Genomic DNA, 26,579 nt, shown 5'->3' with positions numbered 1-26,579 from the left:
GGCTGTTTCTGTATGGTGGGAGAAACAGCTTGGCGGATGGTGCGTTCAGAGTATCCGTTCATCCTGAGGGCCCGATGTACATGTCTCAATTCACTGGCCAGGTGGTGTTGGTCAGAAATGCCATGAGCTCTGTGGTATAGCGTTTGTCGGGTGCCAGGATGTAGAGTGGAGGTTGTCTGGTGGAAGGATGTTGAGTGGAGTTTGTCTGGTGCCAGGATGTAGAGTGGAGTTTGTCTGGTGCCAGGATGTAGAGTGGAGTTTGTCTGGTGCCCGGATGTAGAGTGGAGTTTGTCTGGTGCCAGGATATTGAATGGAGTTTGTCTGGTGCCAGGATGTTGAGTGGAGTTTGTCTGGTGCCAGGATGTTGAGTGGAGTTTGTCTGGTGCCAGAATGTTGAGTGGAGTTTGTCTGGTGCCAGGATGTAGAGTGGAGTTTGTCTGGTGCCAGGATGTTGAGTGGAGTTTGTCTGGTGCCAGGATGTAGTGTGCAGTTTGTCTGGTGCCAGGATGTAGTGTGGAGTTTGTCTGGTGCCAGGATGTAGAGTGGAGTTTTTCTGGTGCCAGGATGTAGAGTGGAGTTTGTCTGGTGCCAGGATGTAGGGTGGAGTTTGTCTAGTGCCAGGATGTAGAGTGGAGTTTGTCTGGTGCCAGGATGTAGAGTGGAGTTTGTCTGGTGCCAGGATGTAGAGTGGAGTTTGTCTGGTGCCAGGATGTAGAGTGGAGTTTGTCTGGTGCCAGGATGTATAGTGGAGTTTGTCTGGTGCCAGGATGTAGAGTGGAGTTTATCTGGTGCCAGGATGTACAGTGGAGTTTGTAAGGTGCCAGGATGTTGAGTGGAGTTTGTCTGGTGCCAGGATGTAGAGTGGAGTTTGTCTGGTGCCAGGATGTAGAGTGGAGTTTGTCTGGTGCCAGGATGTAGAGTGGAGTTTGTCTGGTGCCAGGATGTATAGTGGAGTTTGTCTGGTGCCAGGATGTAGAGTGGAGTTTGTCTGGTGCCAGGATGTATAGTGGAGTTTGTCTGGTGCCAGGATGTTGAGTGGAGTTTATCTGGTGCCAGGATGTACAGTGGAGTTTGTAAGGTGCCAGGATGTTGAGTGGAGTTTGTCTGGTGCCAGGATGTTGAGTGGAGTTTGTCTGGTGCCAGGATGTACATTGGAGTTTGTCTGGTGCCAGGATGTAGAGTGTAGAGTGGAGACCTGGTCTTCACCTGAGGACGGCTGCTTGCGTTGTGGCCGAAACGTCGTGAGAATTATTGTATTATATTTTATTTTTATTATTTTATTATTTCCATTCTACGTGAATTTACCGAAAGAACCAAGAATATGCTTTATTCATATAAAATACTCTCAAATCGGGCGTTTAGGCTGTCGATGACACCGTCCTCCATAACCTCCTCGTCCCAGTCGTCTTGGTCAATGGCGATCTCATCAACAACCTGATCAAGTTCGTCATTGCCATCATCCTTGGACGGACGACAGGCAATAAGATCCTGCGCCGCTCCAGCCCAGTTAGACGGAACCTTCAGGCAGCCGGCCGTGATCCATGAGCGCAAGCACATGGACTTTATGAAGAGCGTCGTTGACAGCGACTGGCGAAGGCATGTGAACTCCCGCCCGGCTCCGCTATTCGCACGTTCACAGGGAGTTGACGTCGCCGGCGCTCCCAAGTAGTCGCAGGCCATCTTGTAGTGGGCGGGGAGCAGCTCTTTGCGGAGAAAACACCACTGCATTACGTCAATGAAGGCGCTGGCGGTCGTGACGTCCATGCTCAGAAAACGATCGACTTCATCGCCGTCGTCTATGGAGTTGCCGACGTTGCTGAACAGGGTGCTGAACAGCGACCGCTCCTCCATATGGGCAGCAACTGCCGTCGGCAAGATCGTGAGCACGTCGGAGTAGCGATGCTGCAGGACAGAGCGGATCATGGCCTTCAGTGTAGCCAGCTCGTCTTGGTCTGTCGTTTTCGGCAGCTGTGGATTCAAGTAGGATGCCACAATGGCGGGTTCCTGAACCAGTAGGTGGTGGTACCGCACCAGTCCGGCCTTCATCCCCGTTGCAGTCAAGGGCTCATTGATCGCTCTAAGGGCGGCTTCACCGTGATCGCAATGACGAACGAGGTGCTCCATCGTCACCGGCACGAGATCCAATGTTGAATTGTGGTCCGCCGACAACGAGGCCATGACCTGGCGTGGCATTCGCAGGAATGCTGTCACGCCCTCGATGTTTGCCCACTGCAGTTCAGATAAAGCACCGACACCGATCACATCCTGGAAGCGCGCCATAATAATGTCCAATGGGACACGCTTCTTGATGGCGTCGTCGCCCATGTCAAACGTCGAATGCCACCTGGTCGGCGAGTCCTGGTGCTTGCTGGCGAGCTTGGCGATCTCGGCCTCGCGGTGGTACGACTGCCGGACGACCTTGCTGCACCTGATATTGACGAGCGCCTTGCGCAGTTCGGCATTTGTTGACTGGATCAGTTTTAGAACTTGGACGACACCGATCTGGACGGAATGATCCGCACATCGAATATGGTGGCAAGCCCGCAACTGCTCATATCTGGCGTCCACGTTGACCAGGGCGAACAACGTCTTGACAGCACTGTTCGCATCGGAGCCATTGTCGCTGGTGACAGCTAGCAGCTTGGTCGAGATATTGTGCCCGAGGCTTTGGAGGTGCTCAAACAAAGCGGCCCCAATGCGCTTGCCGACACCCCTTCCGGACTGCACATCGAGGATTGTCAGCAGCATGGATTTTGACGCACCAGATTTGCTGTCGATCCAGTGCACCGTGACCATCCAAAATCCCTTCAGGTTGCGGTTCGACCAGGTTGGAGAAGAACGCCCCGACGATGGGCAGCATGATGGCGTGATGCTCGACAATCCTGCGAATGATGGTGCGGGTCGATGGGCCCTCGTATCTCTGCGTCAATGTGTTGACCAAGGTCTTGAACTTGTCGCTGCCGGCGGCTCGCAAAGAGATTGCACCTTGGATAACAAAATCCACCACCGCGTTCTCAAACTTTACCAGGAGGCGATCCGGGATTGCTGGCCGGCTCAGCATTTGCTGTATTAGGCGGCTCGCCGACGCCGACGTCCCGACCTCGCTGCCTGGGGCGAGCACGTTGTGTTTCTTGAGGTGGGCTTTCCACCCCGACGCGTTCGTGTGGGTGGAAAACCACTTGCGGCAGTGCACGCACTGCCGCTTCCCTTGCTGTGCATGCAGATCACCCTCCATCCAATCGTGTGTGTGCTCCCACGGGAACGCATACCGCTGCCTCTTTCGATTGCTGTTCGCAGCAACCCCAAAAAAGCCGTTGCTGGCATCCTCGTCCTCTAGTACCTCGACCTCAAGAATGTGGACCGTCTCCATGTGCTCCGCCATCACTTTAAAATGGAGGCCACGGACTGCGTCACTGCGCCACGGAACTTTTAGCGGTAAACAAGGTACTGTATTTACCGGGTAATTATTCGCCCTACCCTTACCCTACCGGGTAATTCTTCTGAGCTACCTTTACCCTACTCTTTACCTTACCCCTTGGCATGTCGAAACCTTTACCCTTTACCTTTACCCTTTTACCCGGTAATAAAGGTAATTTACCTTACCTTGCCGAGGCCTACACGAGTACCCCGTCCCTCTGTTAGCCCCCCCCCCCCTCCCGATACGTTCCATTCATTGGCTACCACATTCTGATAAGCCCCTCCCCTCCCTCCCCCCTTAACTGGTACTTAAGAGCTTACATCTTGAATCCCTCCCTCACTTGATGCAGCAAATCTGGCTGTGACGGTCCCACCTAATGACGGAGACTTGTGTTGCCTCCGAAACGTCGTGATTTTTATTGTTTTATTTTTATAAATTTTTATTTCATTTTTTTACCTACGTGACTTTACCGAAAGAACTAAGAGTATTAGATTTGAAGCTTTCGTGACAGAAAGGATTCATACTCTTAGATTTTTTCGGTAAAGTCACGTGGGTAAAAAATAAAAATAAAATATAGATACTAATTTTATTTCTATTATTATCTATATTATTTTTATTATTTATTTTTTACCGACGTGACTTTACCGAAAAAACCTAAGAGTATGCAGTAAAGTTCTAAGAACCACTTGCCCGAGACGGGCTCCGCCTGAATTGCGTATAAACTATAAGCTACGGCACTGCTAAACAGTGGTGCTGGCCACACCACCCATTCGTGTCCTATGCCAGCCTTGCCTTGTTCATAGGCTCTCGCTAACACCACGCTCTCGCACGACACTTGCCACGTCCTATTAAATGCACTTTTTTTTGCAGATAAGGGGCCGTCCATAAATGACGTCACGCGATTTTGGACGATTTTTTACCCCCCCCCTCTCGTCACACGGCGTCATAATAAGTCAGACCCCCCCTCAAATATGACATCACAAAGCTCTGCCCCCCCACCCCCCCAAAAAATAAAACATGCTTCAAATCGCTTTAAACTATTGTCATTGTAGTGCGTTTTTAATGTGGCGCTGCACTCTGATGTAGGAGAAAACATTAAAAAGTCTATTAATTAAGTAGAACGTGTTGTCTATATTTATTTAAAGTTGCTCATTTTGATGTGACGTCACATTTCTCACCCCCCCCCCCCTCGTCACACATCGTCACAAATGTCTGACCCCCCCCCACCCAGGTGCGTGACGTCATTCATGGACGGCCCCTAAGAGGAGTCATGAGCTCAATTGATTCTGTTACCGAACATTTATCGTCGGACAGAAGTGACCTGAAAGTGGTCTCCCACGAGTGCCTTTGTCTGCATCGGGTCTCGCCACACCGTGTCGGTCGCAGGGGTTATTTGACCATACTTCACCATTCTAGAATTGAAGCTTTCGTGACTGCAAGGATTCATATTCTTAGGTTTTTTCGGTAAAGTCACGTAGGTAAAAATGTTAAATTAAAATTAATAAAAGTAAAAAATAAAAAATAAAATAAAAATCACGACGTTTCGGAGGCAACACAAGCTTCCGTCTTCAGGTGGAACCGTCACAGCATGATAGCTGTATCAAGTGAGAGAAATTCCAAGAAAACAGTCCTTGTGTATATACTGGTTGAGGGTGGGAGGAGCCAAGGTAGGCCCTAAATATTATTTTTTGTGAGGTTCGGTGCGGCTGAAGCATAATATTCAGGGCCTACCTTGGCTCCTCCCACCCTCAACCAGTATATATACAAGGACTGTTTTCTTGGAATTTCTCTCACTTGATACAGCTATCGTGCTGTGACGGTTCCACCTGAAGACGGAAGCTTGTGTTGCCTCCGAAACGTCGTGATTTTTATTTTACTTTTATTAATTTTAATTAAAAAATTTCACCTACGTGACTTTACCGAAAAAACCCAAGAACATACTTCACCACTCCAGTAATTGCAGGGTTGGCGAAGACGAGGTAGAGCACGGCACGTGCCGCGTTTGCTGCACTCCCCTCTGCTGCCCACCTGTAGGTCTAGGCCAGGGGTTGGCGTCTCTTCACTGATTCGTGACGTCGTCTGTGTAGTGGAGCGGTTAGTGGCCGTCCATAAACGACGTCACGCACCTGGGGGGGGGGGGCGGGGTCAGACATTTGTGACGATGTGTGACGAGGAGGGGGGGGGGGTTGAAAAATGTGACGTCGCATCAAAATGCACGACTTTAAATAAATATAGACAACACGTTCTACTTAATTAAATTGACTTTTAAATAAATGTTTTCTCCTACAACATCAGAGTGCAGCGCCACATTAAATACGCACTACAATGACAATAGTTTAAAGCGATTTGAAGCATGTTTTATTTTTTTGGGGGGGGGGGGGGGCAGAGCTTTGTGACGTCATATTTGAGGGGGGGTCTGACTTTTTGTGGATTGACAAAAGTGATGGTGCACATTTTCACCGTCACATTTAAACACTTGGACGGTGGAGGTGGCCAGGGGATGGCACCACAAAGCAACTGAACCAGTGGCGGCTCCTGCAAAATCTCTCAGGGGGGGCAAATGTCTGGATGATTGATAAGGATAAGGTCCACCCATGCAATGGATAAATTAACAGCTTAAGCATGTAAAGACAACTTCACTTCTTTAATATTAATGAAAAATAAAGTGACTCTTACAATACATCTTGTTTGTTTCTATACTCACTATTAAAACAAACCACTCAAGTTTATTTTATTAAAGATTCCACTAGGTGGCGACAAATTATATTGTTGGATGAAACGTGCTTACGTATGATGACGTAAGCACGTATGATGACGTAAGCACGTTAAGGCGAGCCCTCCCGGAAGCCATAGAGAATGCATTGCAGCGCCCCCGTTAGAAAAAAAACATCTTTGAATGTAAGTCTATGGGACCACTCGGGGCGATTCTCAGCTGGAGGGAAATCGCCCAAAAAGAGGCGGTACTCCACAGAACGTAGCATGACGCTGATTGGACTATATCCAGAGGCACAGTGACGGCTAGCGTGACTCTGTGGTTGAATGACATTGGTGGTGCGTCGCCCAATCGCCCTAATGAAGAAACCGCCCCTGAACTGAACCAATCTGTGCATTGCCTTTTAGTTTTATACCCTCCTATGTTTGGGTTTCTCCGGGTACTCAAAAATAAGTAATATCAAAAAAAAACTTTTTTTAAAACACGCTTTAATGAAATGTACCCTACTAGTAATGGAATAACTCAACGACTCCAGGAAGTGGCCCCGAAGCTTGCCATAACGTAAGGGACCGTGGTGATTTACAGCCAACGTCAGTTGAGCGTGGACAATTAGACCCAAGGCGAAACATAACATATAAAAAAGAATGTTTAAAAATATTTATTTTTTCTTTATGATAGAATATAGTATTGTCATCAGTATGACATAAGTATACCAAGTTTGCAGTCGATACCACATTGGGAAGTGGGTTAAAATTTAGTTACAAGATTTGAGGATACGACGACAACAACAGAGTTAATAGAAAGCGTGTAAAAAGTTTGTTTAAATTGTTTTATCTTTAATGATAGAATATAGTATTGTCATCAGTATGACATAAGTATACCACGTTTGCAGTCGATACCACATTGGGAAGTGGTTTCAAATTGAGTTACAAGATTTGATGATGTGACAACAACAACAACAACAGACAGTGAGTTAATAGAAAGCGTGTAAAAATTGGCCAACCATCTCAATGTTGGGCCCTCTCAATGTGAAATCTGCTGACCAGGTAATAGTTCAAATGCCATGAGTGGTGACTTGACGTCACTCGCAGAAATACCGGGTGACCCACCGCGGTGGCGAGATGTTAACTCAAATCGCCTGGTATGCAGATGGTCGTGGTGGGTTCTATCCCGACCCTGACGCCTGTACATTTGGAGTTTGCATGTTCTCTCCGTGGTCGCATGTATTTTTCTCCGTGTCTTCCGGTTTATTCCTCCACATTTAGAAAGCATGTGTTTGGAGTATTTGGCTGCGATACATTTCCACACGATAAGCCACTTCGTTGAGGTCGCTTCCGAAAAAGAGCTATGTAGCTCAGTGGGCCTTACCTGGTAAAATTACAAGTTTTAATTTTTTAATAGATACCACACTGATTTCTCATGACTCTCTTAATTTCTTCTTGTCAGGGGATTGAAGAATAAAAAAGCGATGGATCCGTATCTTAAACGGTATGGAGATTGGTGTAAGACGTGTATTGGTGTACGGTGCTTTTTCTGCAATATTTTGCTGTCTTTTCTTGGATTTTCTGTTTGCACAAAGTCACTTTAAGATGTTTTCATGTTCATGTTTTTGTTTTTTTGTTTGTTGCGGTTGCACCCGATTCAATAGCCGAATGGCTCACAGGGCTATACCTGATAAATGAAACTTGAAACTTGAAACGTGTAGAGGCTTTGAAACAATATTGTTTTTTTTCTCTCTGTAGTTTTTTTATTTTTGTGGGGCATCCGGAATGCCGCGTCAGCCCTAGACTTGAACTTGATGACTTTGTACTGAAGGGCATCATGATGCTTTGCATAAGCACTTCCTCTTTTCATCTACCTGATTTTTACACAATTGACGTCAACAAACTTTAACTTCACTTATCTTTTTAATTTCCACAATCTGTATTGAATAACGATCACTTTGGACGGTGCGACCTTAAGGTAGTTCAGTATTTAAAAGAAGAGAAAAAACGTTGATATATTTCACTGTTCATGTAATGTGCATTCATTTCCTTCGAGTTACAGCACGGATTGTTTCATTCTCACAGCTGCACATACGTGTGTCTGAACCATACTGGCTAGAAACCTGACTCCGATTCATGAGACGTACCGTCACGAGAGTGGTGACCAATCATAAGGCCCTCTCGGGTTAGGCTTAAATAATATAAGATAGCCCCCCCCCACACACACACACACCTCTGTGTGTCTGACGTTCTCACTACTCACAGGTAAGGTGAGCCTCTTCAGACACTCGCTCTTGGCCGTGTTCTTATTTGCATTGTCCAACGAGGTGAAACTCCACTTGAAACACCTCACGCAGTGTGAAATCTGCAATGGGAAGACGAGAGGTAGCCAGGCGTGGTCCTTGCAACACCACTCACCTCGTGCCAGCCTTCATAGGAGTTGGCTAACAGCACTGGTGCCAACAGGATATACTTATAGGGGGTGGGATCTTTTCCGAATGTCCACCATAGTTTCCCATTTGACATGAAAACGTCAGACGGTATATGATGACCAACAGGGCAAGGACTGTCGCTGAAAGTTTGCGGACTCATCAGCCTCTGTAAAGGGGCTGTACGAGGAGAGAGAGAGAGGGGGGGAGTATTCTTGACTTAAAGCTTTCGTGACTGCAGGAATTCAACTGCAACACAAGCGGTCGTCATCGAAACGTCGTAGTTTTTTCTGTGATTTTCTTTGAACCTATCTACTTGACTTTACCGAAAACCCCAAAGAATAGGGGGGGGGGGGCATAGTTCCGACGTTGAACTCCTCATCCTCCTCTCGTTGTCTGCTGCCTTGCAGCCGGTCCTGACGGGAAGAAGATGAAGCTGCTGCTCGTCGCTCTGCTGGGGGTCGTGGCGGTGGTCTCTGCGGCCGTGGCCTCGCCTCTCCTCGACCCGGAGCTGTCGCCCGAGTGGGAGTCCTGGAAGGAGTTCCACGGCAAGACCTACGGCGAGGTCGGTCGCGACCACCACGCACGGCGCTGCCGGCGTGGCGCGGCCGTGCGCTCGGCACCACACGAGCGTTGTAGAGCAGCTCCTTGTTCAGAGACGACCCTGCGTCACAATGTTTTTTCAATGATGTCATTGGAAGGGAGTTTGCGGATAAGAGATGTTATCCTTGGGACAGTCTCAGTTTAACGTTTTAATATATAATGTAATCGCTTGCTTTGCTGCAGTTTTACCATTTTTTAAGGATACGTTTTTATTTTCAGTATTCTTTCACTCCCTAAACAATGAGGCAAAGGGTGGACATGATGATATCAGCATCACAGTGGTGTGAATACCCAGTGTGCAGACGGTACAGAATTCCTCAACCACACTGATTTACAAATGAATAAAACCACAGCATGTCACATACTTTTCCAGTTCATTTCAGATGTATAATTACAGCCCTTTGCAAATACACTGCTAATTTAAGGCGTACCAAAACCATTCCGACAAAATGACCATAAAGTTGAATGAGTCCCCCTATCTATGTTATGATTTGTACTGTTTTGAATTACATTCATTGGCCTCTTTAAGATATGAAAGAGAATTTAGCTCAGTAGAAATGTTGGCGCAGTCATCATCCTATCTCTCGTGAACTAATGCTGAAATAAAAAAGAGTGTACTTCAGAAATAAAGTCAGTTACAAATAAGACAACAGCCATACTAAGAAGATTACACGGAGAAAGTAGAACCACAAAACGTGTTACTGTAAAAGGGGAGACAGACTAGGTGACACGCTTTCTCCAAAGTTTATCGCACAGTTGGCTACCTATGGTGTGAAAGAAGTTCAACATACGTACATATATATTCACAGCGACATTAAAACGTGTACAGTATTCTGAATATTGGTTCAGCGAATGACAGTAAAGGAATACATTTAAGTTTAGAAGAAATTAGACTACAAAGCCATTTTTTATAAAGAAGCCTACAAAGTTAGGCTTAGAAAATGTAGCAAAATGAAGGTCATGTACAGCAAGTTAGCCGAACAACTGCAGACACACAAGTGGGAAACGCAGCAGAGTTATGTGTACCTGGGATAGCTATTGAAGGCAAGAACAAAATTAGAATAAAAACTAATTATTCACAAAGTGTTTTCCAGCTGAAAACGGCAAATGTGGCCCAACAGTAATGTCAATTCACAGTCTTGAGGCGGTGGTGTAAATTCCGCATTCCCATGACAGGCGGACATTCTCAATGTTGTCGTCACAGCTGACAGCTCGAAAAACTGGTGCTCTTTTTGTCAACAATAAAAACTATGATAGCGCCAATTATCCTTTGCATTTAAATTGTTCTAGCCACAGACCTACATGACCACTTGGCTCAACGTACGTTGCATTCTGTGATGCATTCGCTCTGCCTGCTGTGCTGTAGGAGGAGGGCTGGAGGAGGATGATTTGGGAGAAGAACCTCAAGATGATCTCCGTGCACAACCTGGAATACTCCATGGGCAAGCACACCTGGAGCATGGGCATGAACCAATTCAGCGACATGGTGAGCCAGGACATCGCATACCTCCTCTACGCTTCACCTCCGATTCGCATGTCCACCGGGCACTTGCCCGGACTGCCCTATGGCCAGTCCCGGCCTGAGCCCCACCAAATTATTTAGCAATTTCTATTGTTGGGAATTTCCACCTTTGGCTCAGGGCTGCAGGCGGCAATGTGCAACCTCAATGTTCGTTTGTGCATGCAGATGCGTTGGCTTGAAATTCTGACTTGACGTCACGCAAATTTGAAGCAACCGAGAGTTTACGTTCATCGTAAATGCGCGTCCCTTGCAGACAACGGAGGAGTTCCAGCAGCAGATGCTGTGCTTCAAAGGCTGGAACAGCACCGGCAAGGACTCCAACGGGTCCGCGTTCATGGCGCCCGCCGACTTTGAAGCCCCTGTGAACGTGGACTGGAGGAAGCAGGGCTACGTCACTGGTGTCAAAAACCAGGTAAGAGATCGAGATGTCATCATTGGCCTCAGCAGGGTTGGCTACGTACGGTGCGAAAGAAGTTCAAAATAGAAACATAGTGGGATTATTGACACCACATTTTGGTGTTGCTTCCTTTCTACCAGATCCGTGAGCCGTTGCAAAGTTAACATTTGACCCGCAATGAATTGCTCTTGCAAATGTCTCATTATTGGACTGTAGATCTTCCTCCCTATCATTGACCTCTGGGTACTACTCCATTACCTGTCTCAGTCACCTGGCCATCTCCTTCCTGCTCACCTGTTCCATCGACCACATCCTCCTCTCCCTGATTAGGTCGACAAAACGTTTTTGCCAGGTTCCATCTTGAATTTTTAATCTCTAACCCGATCCTGCCATGAAATTCCTTGCATCCTCTGCAAGCACACGCATTCGGAGGCCATGGGGGACTCATTAAAACGCGTCCATGCCGTGGTGTCAGCGCGTTTATTCATCCTTTCTGGCTCTCTTACCCTTCTGCTGACAAAAGTTACGACTGAACATTTATTTTCCGGGATGCGGCTCCAATCTTAAATTGAGCGCCGTCTCTGCGCGTGTCTCTCTCTGTTCCGCAGGGCGGTCGTGCGGGGAGCGGCTAGCGTAGAGGTTAGCGTAGCGGCTAGCGTAGAGGTTAGCGTAGCGGTAAAGTAGCGGTTAGCACTGCACTGCACTACGATCCCGGCGACACGAGTTCCATTCACCTGATGGCGCCAATGATGGCAGCCTCGGCCAGTTGGTGCACCCTGTTTTGTCTTGTTTTGTCTGTTAATTCAGTGTTCTGCCAAGTTTTTCGGAGTTCTCTAACAAGAGACGAACTTTTAAACATTAGGAAAACAACTCATGTGGATTTATTTCCCACTTTTCTGCTTTCAGCGGCAGAATTAGTGGGCATTCTAGTTAAAGCCGCGCAAGGCTTTACTCAAGCAGCGAAACGCCGCCGAAGGGGTGAACGGTCGGGGGCTCTAGTGCGGCTACGCAGACGCGGGATCCGAACAGTGCTTCCAAGCTTTTTCCTTTCCAACGTACGTTCACTGTGCAACAAAATTGATGAAATTCAGCTACTGATGGTGAAAAACAGAGACTTTTTTTCATCTTTTGTCTTGTGCTTCACGGAGACATGGCTGTGTGATTTGATCCCGGATACTGCGTTACAACTGGCAGGCTTCCAACTCGTAAGATCGGATTGGGACATAGCACTCTCCGGCAAGACGAGGGGCGGTGGTGTTTGTTTTTACACGAACAGTGGCTGGTGTGAAGATGTAACAGTGATTCTGCAACATTGTTCTCATTTTTTATAAACTGTAAACCTTTTTACTCGCCTCGCGAGTTCGCGTCGCTCATTTTGGTCGGAGTCCTCAGGTTAAAGAGGCCCAACGCATGCTCGCCGACCAGATTCTGAGTGTGGAGCGAGCAAATCCGGGTTCCCTGGTTATCGTACTCGGCGATTTTAACAAAGGTAATCTCAGCCACGAACTCCCCAAATACAGACAATTTATTAAATGCCCTACCAGAGAAGGGAACACTCTGGGTCACTGATACACTACAGTCAGTAGAGCCTACCACGCCGTCCCCAGAGCAGCTCTGGGACACTCTGACCATGCCATGGTCCACCTGATTCCTGCATACAGGCAGAAACTAAAGCTCTGTTAACCTGCTGTGAGGACATCTAAACAGTGGACCAGTGAGGCTATGGAGAATCTGCGGGCATGCTTGGACTGTACTGACTGGGATATGTTCACGACTGCTACCAATAGCCTGGATGAACTCACAGAGGCTGTGACGTCGTACATCAGCTTCTGCGAGGACTGCTGTATACCAACACGCACCAGGGTGAACTTCAACAACAACAAGCCCTGGTTTTCAGCAAAGCTCAGAAGGTTGAGGTTGGAGAAGGAGGAAGCGTTTAAGAGTGGGGATAGAGACAGATTCAAGGAGTCGAAGAACAGGTTTAGCAAGGCGGTGAGAGAGGCTAAACGACTGTACTCAGAGAGACTAAAACATCAGCTATCTGCTAACGACTCTGCTTCTGTCTGGAGAGGGCTCAGGCAGATCACCAACTACAAGCCCAGAGCCCCCAACACCACTAACAACTCCCGCCTGGCCAACGACCTGAACGAGTTCTACTGCAGATTTGAAAGACAAATGGACTGTCCTGAACTACCCCTTCCCACCCAAGAGGCCTCCCCCCTTCCCCCCACTACAGAGATGACTCTCTCAATTCAGGAGGGAGAGGTTAACAGACTTTTAAAGAGGCAGAACCCCCGCAAAGCAGCTGGGCCAGACTCTGTCTCTCCAGCGACCCTCAAGCACTGCGCTGACCAGCTGTCTCCAGTGTTCACCAACATCTTCAACACCTCACTGGAGACATACCATGTACCAGCCTTTCTCAAGTCCTCCACTATCATCCCTGTGCCCAAAAAGCTAAGGCCAACAGGCCTTAATGATTACAGACCCGTCGCCCTAACCTCTGTGGTAATGAAGTCTTTTGAGCGCCTGGTGCTGGCACATCTCAAAGCTATCACAGACCCTCTCCTGGACCCGCTGCAGTTTGCCTACAGAGCCAACAGGTCTGTGGACGACGCAGTTAACATGGCCCTTCACTTCACCCTACAGCACCTGGACTCCCGAGCATCCTACGCCAGGATCCTGTTTGTGGACTTCAGCTCGGCTTTTAACACCATCATCCCTGCCCTGCTTCAGGACAAGCTCTCCCAGCTGAACGTGCCCGACTCCACCTGCAGGTGGATCACAGACTTCCTGTCTGACAGGAAGCAGTGCGTTAGGCTGGGAACAGGATCTCCTCAGGGCTGCGTCCTTTCCCCTGTGCTCTTCTCCCTGTACGCCAACAGCTGCACCTCCAATCATCCGTCCGTCACACTCTTGAAGTTTGCGGACGACACCACCCTCATTGGGCTCATCTCTGGTGGGGATGAGTCTGACTATAGGTGGGAAGCTGACAACCTGGTGACCTGGTGTAGCCAGAACAATTTAGAGCGTAATGCTCTTAAGACAGTGGAGATGGTTGTGGACTTCAGGAAGAATACAGCCCAACTCACTCCCATCACCCTGTGCGACTCCCCAGTCAACACTGTGAAGTCCTTCCGCTTCCTGGGCACTATCCTCTCCCAGGATCTCAAGTGGGAACTGAACATCAGCTCCCTCATAAAGAGAGCACAACAGAGGATGTACTTCCTACGGGAGCTGAAGAAATTCGACTTGCCAAAGACAATGATGGTGCACTTCTACACAGCCATCATTGAGTCCATCCTCACCTCCTCCATCACCATCAGGTACTCTGCTAGCACTACCAAGGACAAGAGCAGACTGCAGCGTATCATCCGCACTGCTGATAAGGTGATTGGCTGCAATCTGCCTACCCTCGAGGACCTATACACCTCGAGGACCTTGAGGCGAGCGAGGAAGATTGTGGCCGACTCCTCTCACCCTGGACACTCTGTTCCAGAAACTCCCCTCCGGCAGAAGGCTGCGGTCCATCAGGACCAAAACTTCACGCCACAAAAACAGTTTCTTTCCATCCGCTGCTGGCCTCTTCAACAAGGCCAGGGGCTCAAACTGACTTTAACGCTCAAACTGACTTTAACACAATATCTGCACAATGACACCCTGCCATATTTGCACTATGTTACCCTATTTGCATTTTTGTAATTTTATATTGTATATTATAGCGATTGTATATTTTAGATTGTATTTTATTCAATTTTTACATACTTTAGCTCCTTAGTATTAGTTAGACTTTGTACCTTAAGTATAGTTAGACTTGTACACCACTTATTTAAGATTTAAGATTCCTATATGTTGAATGTATGCACCTTCCTGCCAAAGTAAATTCCTTGTCTGTGCGAACTTTCATGGCGAATAAAATCCTTTCTGATTCTGATTCCCGTTCACGGCCAACACCAGTGATGATTATCTGAAAGAGTTATGGGCTTCCCCCAAGGTTTACTCAGCCTCAAATTAGTACGCTACCCAGTGGCGATGTGTAAACATCGCCACTCGGTAGACAAAGACGGCCAGGCGTGATCCTGGCCACCCACCCCCTCGCGTGCTATGCCGTGCCGGCCATCATAGGTGCTGCTTGCCCCAACAGTCTGTTACAGGCTAGTCGGGGGATCTTTGTCTTTGTCTAAACAGGGCGGCTGCGGCTCTTGCTGGGCGTTCAGCACCACGGGCTCCCTCGAGGGGCAGCACAAGCGCAAGACGGGGATGCTCGTGTCGCTGAGCGAGCAGAACTTGGTGGACTGTTCCAGGCCCCAGGGCAATTTCGGCTGTAATGGAGGAATCATGAACAACGCGTTCATCTACATCAAGCTGAACGGAGGCATCGACTCGGAGGCGTCGTATCCCTACGTGGCACGGGTGAGGGATTTAGGGAATTGGAGGCTGTGACCGCAGGTAGTGCAGGATACAGCCACTCTTGCAAATGTGATTTGTAACTTTGATCCTGACACACATTTGTTTACATTTTAAATCATGGGACCTCCCTTGCCAGTATCACAATATAAGAATAGGTTTTACCCTTTCTGGCAAATAAAACAGTTGTGTTAACATGTTTAAACACCAAACAGAAACATTTTACAAGGAATCATGTCTGCATTAACCACATGTACTTGTGGTGCAATTTAAATGTCTTGTATTGGTTGCGTCCAATTCGGCAAATACAGTGTGTGCTTTATACATTGTCTATGATTATTTTCTTAGTAATTATTTCTGGTTATATTACATAAATTAATGGCATTATTGATGGTGATGTGTTCGTGGTGTGGGTCACGTGTTTTACGTGTCGTACAGGACCAGCCGTGCAGGTACAAGCCCCAGTACAAGGCCGCGGTGGTCACCGGCTTCGTGAACATTCCCAGCGGGAACGAGGAGGCCCTCAAGAACGCCGTGGCTTCTGTCGGCCCGGTGTCCGTCGCTATCGACGCCACACTGCCATCTTTTCAGTTCTACAGATTCGGTGAGCCATCGTTAAAATTGAGATCAGCCCACTATATGTACACTGCTCAACTCAAAACTACACTATTTTTTTTTATTTTACCTGGTAAGGCCTCACTGAGCTATGTAGCTCTTCTTCATAAGCCACCTGGCCACAAATGATAGCTCAACGAAGTGGCTTATCACGTGGAAATGTATAGAGCCAAATACTTGAAGCGCGTGTTGATTCTAAATGTGAAGGGAAAAACCGTAGGCCCCAGAGAAAAATCCACGCCACCACAAGGAGAACATGCAAATTTTAATTATACAGGCATCAGGGTCGGGTTCAAACCCACGATCTCCTGTTTACCAGGAGAGGCAGTTAACATCTCGCCACTATGGCGACGGTGGCGAAATGTTAGAAATTGGACACCCTGAGCCAGAAATGTCACATTCCTATGGTGAGGAACAATCTCTCTTTCTATGTTGTTGACGTTTCACAGTGCTTCTCATTTTATTGACCCTATATGAGAGGTCAACACCATGATTTATTTATTTTTTTATACCCAGGAAAGCCTCACTGAGTCTCAATTCCCTTTTTTCACGAGGGTCCTGCTCAGTTTTGCAGTGGTGAGCGATGTTGCAATGTGGGTTTTTTTCCCCGAATTGAACAATCTTGCGGGTGATTTTTTTTTTTAAACATCATAAAACATTTTACCGTTCCCAAAGGATGTGTCTTCTCTCGGTAACACTCCAGTAACCCTACAGTGCAATTGAAATTAGGCTAATGAGACAAGGCCCACGAACATTAAAATGTGAAAAATCACGTGCATAGGCGGAGTTTCACTTATATATTGGGGGGGTGGGGGGGGCAGGGGTTTGCTTTGTCTCTCACATTAAGAATCGCGGATGCAAATAATGAATTGTTTTTCAATCTTTTGTGTAAATTACCGAAATAAATAAATAAAGGTGTCCAGTTTGGGGAGGGGCATTGCCCCCCCCCCCCCCGTGTCCCCCCTGCCGCGAACTCCGCCCGTGGTTCCGTGCGTAATATTGTAGTAGGCCGCTGTCGGTAGCCTAAAAGAGGCCTAGAAATAGGGTTTCGTTCCACCAAGTGGGGCACTACCTACTTTTTTTATATTTAACATCAGAAATATATAGAGATTCCTTAGGAAAAAGTTCTCCGCATACAACCTTGCAGTTATTGAGAAAATGATGCTAAAGGTGCCCATTTTGAAAAAAGGGAAACCATAGGGAATTTTGCACTTTTAAACCTGTTTATCATATAAACCCAAAAATGCAGAATTACCACTTGAAGTACAAAATAAACCAGTTTGAAATGTGTGATATACCTGAAGTTGCTATCTATGCACAGTAAACATGATAAGATTATCAAGAAAACTTCTGCTGTAGCATTAACATCCCAATTACTTCTCATTATGTTGTTCCAATTGAAAGGTAATATTTGAGGTAAAATCTGAATAACAAATAGAATTAAGCCAAAATATGATATATAAAAAAAGCACTTTTCAAAATAACACATTTAATGGTGAATTGTCAATTCGCATACATGAGCAGCAACTGCACTACATGAACATATTCACAGCAATGATTATTGTAAACAAGATTGAATTTTGATTGATTTATATTAAATATATATGTCCTATATTAATTTTATTATCATATACACATCACTAAATATCAAGATCACTGTCCTCACTATCAGATTCACATGAAACAATATCCTCAGTTAATCTCACATTGTCACAATGAACACATTTACATAGGTCAGTGCAGGCCAGGCCAGCCTTGTGGCATGAGCACCTTCCACCTGTACAAGTACCAGACTTACACCCACAGTGGAGTGACCCCAAAATCTGTTGAGAAGCTTTAGTCATCCATGATATGATGAGATCACCATCCTTGACAATCCATCCAAAGCCGTCTGGACTGGGAGCATTTGTAAAAGGATCCAATGCTCTCCTGTGGATTGCAGCTTGGTAGTTAGCACGCTTGAAGAGCAGCCTTATTTGTTTTGGCTAATGAACCATCAGTGCTTGCTAGCGGGGATGAGATATTGCCAAGTGAATATGTCAGAATCTCTTTCAAGTTTACAGACAGGGATTGACTTATCACTAACAGTCGTGCAAAGAGTCTCCTGTCATTTTTTAGAATGACTTGATTTCCATCTTTTGTCTTGGATGATTTCTTCATTTGATCCCCAAACGTAGTGAGCTTCAAGGACTTTATTGGAGAGAAGAAGTCTGTTTTTGATGACTGGACTCGATCTTGGATGAAAATTTTCAGAGCTGTTTCACCTTTATCACAAGCACTTTGTATGTCATCTCTGACAGTCTTTGTAGCAACAACATCAGAGCTAATACATACAAGATCTTCACGAGGCAGCAAGGGATTGATCATAGACTCAACCGCTGAAACCAAAGATATAACAGCAGCATTGTCTTTTGCAATTCTTATTGCATCCAACTCTGTATGACCCCTCTCTTCATGTTGCATTCCAGCCATCATTTCACACTGCCTTGTGATTGCAGAACGTTCAGGATGAGACAGTATCCATTTCTGGACGGCACCTCTGTTCAATGTTATCCCAGTTATGCCGCCTTTGGTCTTTGAATCACGGTTGCAGGTTTGTTCTATTGCTTGGTCACAAGCTATGGATGAGAACCTGTTAGCATCCTTACGCTGTACTGTCCAGTTTCCTTTTGCAGTAACTTCTTCATAGCAGTGTGGATGAGTCTTTGGAAGATTGATCATCTCGACCCAATATGCTGATAGGTACCTTGCATAATTTTGGCGGTCATATGCAAAATACCATGCCAGCATACGTCTCACTGTTGCTAAGTGAAGGCTCCAGTCAGAGCATTAGATAGGACATGTATATTTAAAGCCCTACCTTCTATAGAGAAATAATTTGATTATGGAATTACAATGCATTCACAGGCAATATGTAAATGTAATTGGAGTGACCCCACAGATTTGTGAACAAACATTTTTTTTGTACCTACCTATATGTTTTTTCAGTTTTGCCGAGAAATCTTGTGTAATCTCGATAGCAGGATTTGTGGTATCGGACCTCGATTGCAATGCAGTCTTTCCCACGAATGTGTGTCAGAATGCTCTCATCTGATTTCATTTGAGCTGCCTCACGAGGAAGTCCTATATTAAAGATATGAAGAATAAATTATAAACCCAGTTGGCAATATATTAGCTTGCATAACATTCAATTCAAGTGAGTAAACATACATGTGTTAATCGAGCTTGATCGCCGCTATCAGATGAAGCTGCGCTGCTTAAGTCCTCCTCCATGTTTACATGTGCGTAGTGATATTGGCTTGATTTTGGCTCTGACATACTTACATTTTCGATGCTGATTGGTTGAAAATCGAGCTCAACAGTTTTATATGTCTCAATACGCAGTCAATATAGTGCGCCAATAAATTACACTTTTCTCATTAACTGCAGGATAATGCGTGGAGAACTTTTTGCTTGGATACCTTTTATTAACGTTGAACATATTGAGCAAAAGAAAAAGTAGTGCCCCGTTTGTCGGAACGAAACTGAACGATACAGCTCACGTACAGCGGCCTATAGGTGGCAGTGCCCTGGCATCGATGCTTCTGCAGTTGGCGTTTGTGCGTTTACCCCGTGACTCGCAGGCATCTACAAGGACACTTCCTGCACCCAGAGTCTTAACCACGCCGTGCTGGTGGTGGGCTTCGGCGTGGATCAGTTTGGAACTAAATTCTGGCTCGTCAAGAACAGGTGCGTGCCTGCAAGGACTCGGCTACGCTCAATAAGCGAGAGCTATTTGTCTCAAATTAGAAACTCAGCACAAAAAAAAAGTAAATTTCGATTTAAAGCTTTCGTGACTGCAGGGATTCATCTTCTTGGTTCTTTCGGTAAAGTCTACTTGACGGACCTGTTCTCCACCTGAGGACGGCTGCTTGCGTTGTGGCCGAAACGTCGTGAGAATTATTTTATTATGTTTTATTTTTATCATTTTATTACTTCCCTTCTACGTGACTTTACCGAAAGAACCAAGAAGGAAAAAAAAGTAACCCGTAAAAACAAAGTTTTTCACTATAAATCCTTTATATGCGTGGTGGCTAGAGTCCTCTCGTCCTCTGGCTTGAGATGGCTGCCACCTATGGGTCAGATAATTGCCTGCCACCATTAAGCAATTGGTAATTAAATATTTAAAAAAAAATTCCTAAAATGTTGAAAATTTTGGAAAAAAATTTTCACGAAAATAAATTGTCACGCACAACGAGTCTGTGTGCAAAATGTCAGCTCGATTGGATCACGGGAAGTGGGTTAAAAAACGACCGAAAGATTTGCACGGTCGTAAGCGCGCAAGCAAGCAAGCAAGTGAACTTAATATAAAGGATTTTAAAAATGTACCCGTAAAAACTAAGTTTTTCACTCTAAATCCTTTATATGCGTGGCGGCTAGAGTCCTCTCGTCCTCTGGCTTGAGATGGCTGCCACCTATGGGTCAGATGATTGTCTGCCAGCATTAAGCAATTGGTAATTAAATATTTTAAAATTTTTCCCTAAAGTGTAAAATTTTGGAAAAAAAATTTTCACGAAAATTAATTGTCACGCACAACGAGTCTGTGTGCAAAATGTCAGCTCGATTGGATCACGGGAAGTGGGTTAAAAAACGACCGAAAGATTTGCACGGTCGTAAGCGCGCAAGCAAGCAAGTCAACTTAATATAACGGATTTAAAAAAAACTAGCGGTGGCCCTGAGCCCAAGTGGGATAAATTCCACATTTCTATGACAAGGGTCAACTCATCTTCGGATTGTAAGCCAAGCTCTCTCACCACGGTTTTCCTTGGGGCAATGGTTAATTGTAGGCAACACTTAAAAAAACGCAAGGATATGGGCTTAATTAAAGATATGGATATGGGCTTCATCACAAGTTTGAGCCAGGTTAAGTTTAACGCAAATCATCAAACGGCATGAGTCTCTATTCCGATAAATAATAAAAAATGCAGACTCAAGTGGTTTAAGGGGTCAATAAACACATTGACAATGATCCATAAGTATGTGATCAATAAACACGTGATCAATAAATATCATATATTGGCAATGATCAATAACCAAATGGTCAATAATTATATTGGCAAGTAACATTCCGATATGCCCAAAGAAGAACGTTTTCACACAGTGTGCACTGCCGCGCTGTGCCGCTATCGTTGTGACACACGGCCGTTGACGAAACGTGCAGAAGAAAAAGTTCAAAGTGTGTGCCTTGTGTGTGTCTGTGTGTGTGCCTGTGTGTGCCTGTGTGTGTGCCTTGTGTGTGTCTGTGTGTGTGTCTGTGTGTGTGCCTTGTGTGTGCCTGTGTGTGTGCCTTGTGTGTGTCTGTGTGTGTGTCTGTGTGTGTGCCTTGTGTGTGTCTGTGTGTGTGTCTGTGTGTGTGCCTTGTGTCTGTGTGTGTGCCTTGTGTGTGTCTGTGTGTGTGCCTTGTGTGTGTCTCTGTGTGTGCCTTGTGTGTGTCTGTGTGTGTGCCTTGTGTGTGTCTGTGTGTGTGCCTTGTGTGTGTCTGTGTGTGTGCCTTGTGTGTGTCTGTGTGTATGTGTCTGTGTGTGTGCCCTGTGTGTGTGTCTGTGTGTGTGTCTCACAGCTGGGGGAGTGGCTGGGGAGAGGGTGGCTACGTGCGCATGGCTCGAGATTTCAACAACCTCTGTGGAATTGCCTCTGCGGCCAGCTTCCCGCTGGTGTAACAACAACCGGCGACGATGTGACTACAACTGCGCCGTGTGTGACAGAGAGCGAGCGAGCCAGGGTCTATTTACAACCTTACTCCTGCCGCCGCTGACTCCATGGGCCTGAAGTGTTTCACAAATATTTCGTTTAACTGGGATCACGAATCGTTAACTAGCAACGTGATTAAATCACTGAATCACGATTAATTCATTTTTTTAAGGGCGTGTGACGTTTTTTCCCGCAGCCTTGGTTAAAACTGTGCAGAGTCGCGATCGGTGAGCGTAACGGCTGCACTCCACTGGCAACGTTTAGCAAATCGTGCGTTACATTCCCACTGCCAACTCGCTGTTGCCCATTTTGCGTTCGACGGAGAACAATATGGCAAGGAGGGCGATTTAGGAGAAAGCTGCTGGCGAAGTCACACACCCGAATATAATTTGAATATGAATTTTGAATGATTATGAATCGTTGCAAGCTTTGCGATAAGCACCTGATTTCCCTACCTCAATACAAATAATTGTGGTGACCTTATTAGTGCTGTATTTATTCGTATAATTTTTTTAATCACTGCTTTAAAAAAAAAACATTTTACGGTGTGTGCTCGAAATAACTCGATAATTCAGGAGCAAGGTAACCTGAACAAAATTCCATGGAATTCAACGACGACCCAAAGTTTACCACATTTACAAATATCAACGTTCCATTTTTTGAATCGATATTGTTACTTTTACATCATTAAAATAACAAGAAACAATAGGAAAGGTACAAAATCATGGCTGAAAACCTTCCCGTAAACTGATGAGTGCCAAATTCTTGAAGTCGCGATCTCGAACGCCAGACACGACGTTGGATTGATTCGAAGCTTTCGTGACTGCAGGAATCCATACTCTTTGGTTCTTTCGGTAAAGTCACGTAGGTAGAAAATAAAATAAATCACGACGTTTCGATCGCAACACAAGCAGTCGGTCGTCAGGCGGAAAAAAATGTAATCCAGCAGTGGAACAGCTGGTTAATAACGTCCTTCCAATGATTGCTCAGTTTGTACCCATCTTCTCGGTTGAAGTTGTGTCTGTGTTTATTATATATATGGATGGCTTCATGAACAAATCTCTGAAGGTAGCCGGTAGATTTGCAGAAGTACCTCCCGTCTTGGAAAAATCAATACCTCTGCCGTTGCCGATCATTGTTTTAACGCTGTGGGCTCACACGAAATTGAGACGTTGCATATCCATGAACGCTGTTTAGAGGACGCTGTATCCAATCATATTCGTATCAACGACCGCGAGTTGTGACGTACGGCCGATGTTTTGCGGTCATTTTCTCCTCTCGAAAATTGTTATGTGCGCAATTGTAAATGCTTCGTCACGTGATCAGTCGGTGCTGTGTTGATCGGCGCTTGAGAAATGTTAACTTTTGACGACTTCTCTCTTCATAAAGATTTTCAACTCCATGCCTGTATTTTGTGTGACATTTTCTGACTCCGATCGAGGCTGCAACAAAACGGCATCGAAGTTTCCCGACCGCACCGTCATGCATCCACTGCCCAAGCGTGTCATTCTTGATTTGAAGCTTTCGTGACTGCAGGAATCCATACTCTTTGGTTCTTGCGGTAAAGTCACGTAGGTAGAAATAAAATACTGGGAAAAAAATCACGACGTTTCGATCGCAACACATGCGACCGTGATCTGTTTTAATTTATTTTATTTCTAACTACGTGACTTTACCGAAAGAACCAAATAGTACGTGTCATTCTGTTTCTTGAACACTTCAATGTGAGCCCAGTCAGAGTCCCGTTCACACCTTGTGTTCACCCCGACTTTATATTATTGTACCCCCCCCCCCAACTTAATCTTGAATGTTGCTACTGGCACCGTGCCGTGAGACGGAGGAATCCATTTGGACTGCTCACTGAGCATGGCAACCCTTCGTAGAGGGCATTAATTCTAGATTTGAAGCTTTCGTGACTGCAAGGATTCATATTCTTAGGTTTTTTCGGTAAAGTCACGTAGGTAAAAAATTCAAATTAATAAAAGTAAAATAAATAAAAATCACGACAGCTGTACGTGATACAGCTGTCGTGGCTGTGACGGTTCCACCTGAAGACGGAAGCTTGTGTTGCCTCCGAAACGTCGTGATTTTTTACTTTTATTAATTTTACATTTTTACCTACGTGACTTGACCGAAAAAACCTAAGAATATCAACCCTTCGTGTTAGAAAACGGCCCCTGGAAGCGGATAGCACAGATCTACCTCTGAGATTGGAGGCCGACCGAAAATAAATTTCTGGTTTCGGCCGAAACCGAAAGTTACAAATTAAATTTCGGCCAAAACCGAAAGTAAAAAATTTACTTTCGGCCGAAGCCGATTTTCGGTCGGCCTCTATCTGAGATGTCGTGAAGTATCCCTGGGTTCCACACAGCAGCAATTTCCCCACTCGTTCGACCACCTTGGAGTCGCGTTCCAATGTTGGTTTTAGTCAAATTAAGCTCAGAACTCAAATTGAACCTGGCGGTGTTGCTGTGTGCGAGTCATTGTGATATCATCAACCTGCCACACTTGCGAGCCCGGTTTAGTCACCGGCGGATGCCTGGATTTGAACCTAGGATCTCATTGCTGCCGGTTCAGCGATCTGATCTCTTGAACCGCCTCTGCAACTCACGGCAAACCATTGGAACATTGAAGCGAGTGACCGAGAAATTGCCCATCTCGGCATTGAATGCCTTTACCTGACAACACCGCTCGGCGTCTTTAGGTAAAACACAAACAAATCAAAGGCCCTCGTTCACGAAAGCGGCCACGGGCTGCTGGCTCGGGTTTTCCCAGCCGCGTTCCGAGTGCTGAGATTCGCCCCGCGCAACCGCTTGAGGCTTGCGGCTCACATCAAATCCTGGGCACTGGGCACCCAGAGAGTGCCGCTCCTCGCCCAGTGTTGTGTGTCGCGCTCTCGGTGTTGTATCAGCGGCGTTCTTTGCTTGCTTGGCTTGTCGATCACCCGCGTCTAACCGTGTACGCAATGGCCCAGCTATTGAGTGCGCAGGCGGTGCAACTGCGCCGGCGGGGAGGGGGGGTCCTCATGGTCTGGAGGGGCACAGGGAGGACATTTGGACAGCGAGGTGGGGGTCCAAGTTCATTACTTGCTTCTAGATTTGAAGCTTTCGTGACTGCAAGGATTCATACTCTTCGGTTTTTTTCGGTAAAGTCACGTAGGTAAAAATAAAAAATAATAATAATAACAGAATAGAAGTAATAATAGAAATTAAAAAAAATCACGACGTTTCGGGCGCAACACAAGCGTCCGTCATCAGGTGGGACAACCACAGCGAGAGACAAATACTTGCACCAGAGCACAGTCGAACCGCGTAATGCGAATGCTGCAAGGCAATGGTTAATTTCACACGGCACATTAGCTGCATCCACATAAATGGAGTTCCACTGTATTCGTTTTAGAACGATAGATCGGCACACAACGAGTGCTTGTGTAAGAGCGTGGCCACATTCTGCTTGGCACACGTATAGCAGCAGCTTGTTGAATAATGCTGATATCTACAAAGCAAACCGCTCACTCGCGGAATGTTCTCCAAGAGGAGTACAGCAGTAGTCTCAATTCCCGCCACACACATCATTATTATCATTGTCGTGTTTATATATGAGTTTAAATGTTTGCGTGCATCCATTCAATGACTTCAAAGCGTGAATTAGCAGCAGCCTTCAGAAAAAATACTTCATAAATGAATCCACGTCTTGGTAAACTGACGTGTTTGTAGCCCTTAGCACCTTTCCCTGATGTATTTTTGTAACGCGCGTTTCTGAAATGATGTACACACAGCCGCGGCGTGACGTCTGCTCAGACTCACTGCAAGAGTGTCTGACGTTCTCACTACTCACAGGTAAGGTGAGCCTCTTCAGACACTCGCTCTTGACCGTGTTCTTACTTGCATTGTCCAACGAGGTGAAACTCCTCATGAAACACCTCACGTGGTGTGAAATCAGCAATGGGAATACTGGAGGTGGCCAGGCGTGGTTCTTGCAACACCACTCACCTCAATCTTGATTTGAGGCTTTCGTGACTGCAGAAATCCATACTCTTTGGTTCTTTCGGTAAAGTCACGTAGGTATAAAATAAAATAAATCACGACGTTTCGGGCGCAACACAAGCGTCCGTCATCAGGTGGGAAAGCATGGTCTGCTGCTGAGGCAGACTGTTTTAAAATGTTTGAAATGGGTGTAGCCCAAGGCTCATAAATACTATGCTTTCCCACCTAATGATAGACGCTTGTGTTGCGCCCGAAACGTCATGACTTTTATTTTATACCTACGTGACTTTACCGAAAGAACCAAAGAGTATAGAATTATAATAATTTTTATTTTTATTAGTTTTCTGTTTGAAATTCATTTTGGAACCAAGCACTCCACTGGAATGAGTTAATTACGGGAGAATTCCTCTTATTCGCACGTCTGTTATATGCGACTATTGCTATCCGTGTCGATATTTTTTGTTTTAAACAATAATCATATCGGGTGAGGAGTCCGGTAATTCGGGCGAGCCTCAGAGTGGAGCCGCTGCTGCTCCTCCTGATCGAGAGGAGCCGGTCGAGGTGGTTCGGACACCCGGTAAGGATGACCCCCGGGAGACTAACCCCTGGAACTCTACCGGGCATCAGCACGGCGTCATTACACGTGTGTGTGTGAGTACTAAATTCACTTGCGATGTTTATTCTTCTTATACTACTTCATAGCTGTCATCCCATACGGTTTACCCCGTATTCATGTACAGGCAATTGAATTATCAGGTCCTTGTTTGTGTTTCTCCCT

General features: G+C 46.0%; 1 protein-coding gene across 3 annotated transcripts in view; it reads left to right on the top strand.

The window, feature by feature from the left end:
• The first annotated feature begins 8,309 nt into the window (after positions 1 to 8,309).
• LOC144731553 (procathepsin L-like) overlaps positions 8,310 to 26,579 on the top strand; it is a 429,171-nt gene continuing 410,901 nt past the window's right edge. The window contains exons 1-8 of one of the 3 annotated variants that reach the window (XM_078612688.1): positions 8,310 to 8,380; positions 8,955 to 9,109; positions 10,514 to 10,633; positions 10,923 to 11,081; positions 15,252 to 15,476; positions 15,909 to 16,074; positions 19,709 to 19,814; positions 21,685 to 23,217. In XM_078612688.1, coding sequence (XP_078468814.1) covers positions 8,975 to 9,109; positions 10,514 to 10,633; positions 10,923 to 11,081; positions 15,252 to 15,476; positions 15,909 to 16,074; positions 19,709 to 19,814; positions 21,685 to 21,784 — 1,011 coding nt within the window. In that variant the 5' untranslated portion in view covers positions 8,310 to 8,380; positions 8,955 to 8,974 and the 3' untranslated portion in view covers positions 21,785 to 23,217. Of the gene's footprint in view, positions 8,386 to 8,954; positions 9,110 to 10,513; positions 10,634 to 10,922; positions 11,082 to 15,251; positions 15,477 to 15,908; positions 16,075 to 19,708; positions 19,815 to 21,684; positions 23,218 to 26,579 lie in introns of those variants that run through there. The other 2 variants (XM_078612689.1, XM_078612690.1) reach the window with 2 other exon arrangements.

This window comes from Lampetra planeri, chromosome 39 (assembly GCF_965212315.1).
Source record: "Lampetra planeri chromosome 39, kcLamPlan1.2.h2, whole genome shotgun sequence".
NCBI classification, from domain to species: Eukaryota; Metazoa; Chordata; class Hyperoartia; order Petromyzontiformes; family Petromyzontidae; genus Lampetra; species Lampetra planeri.
The sequence above is the reverse complement of the archived record's forward strand: the minus strand, read 5'-3'. Positions and strand labels throughout refer to the sequence as shown.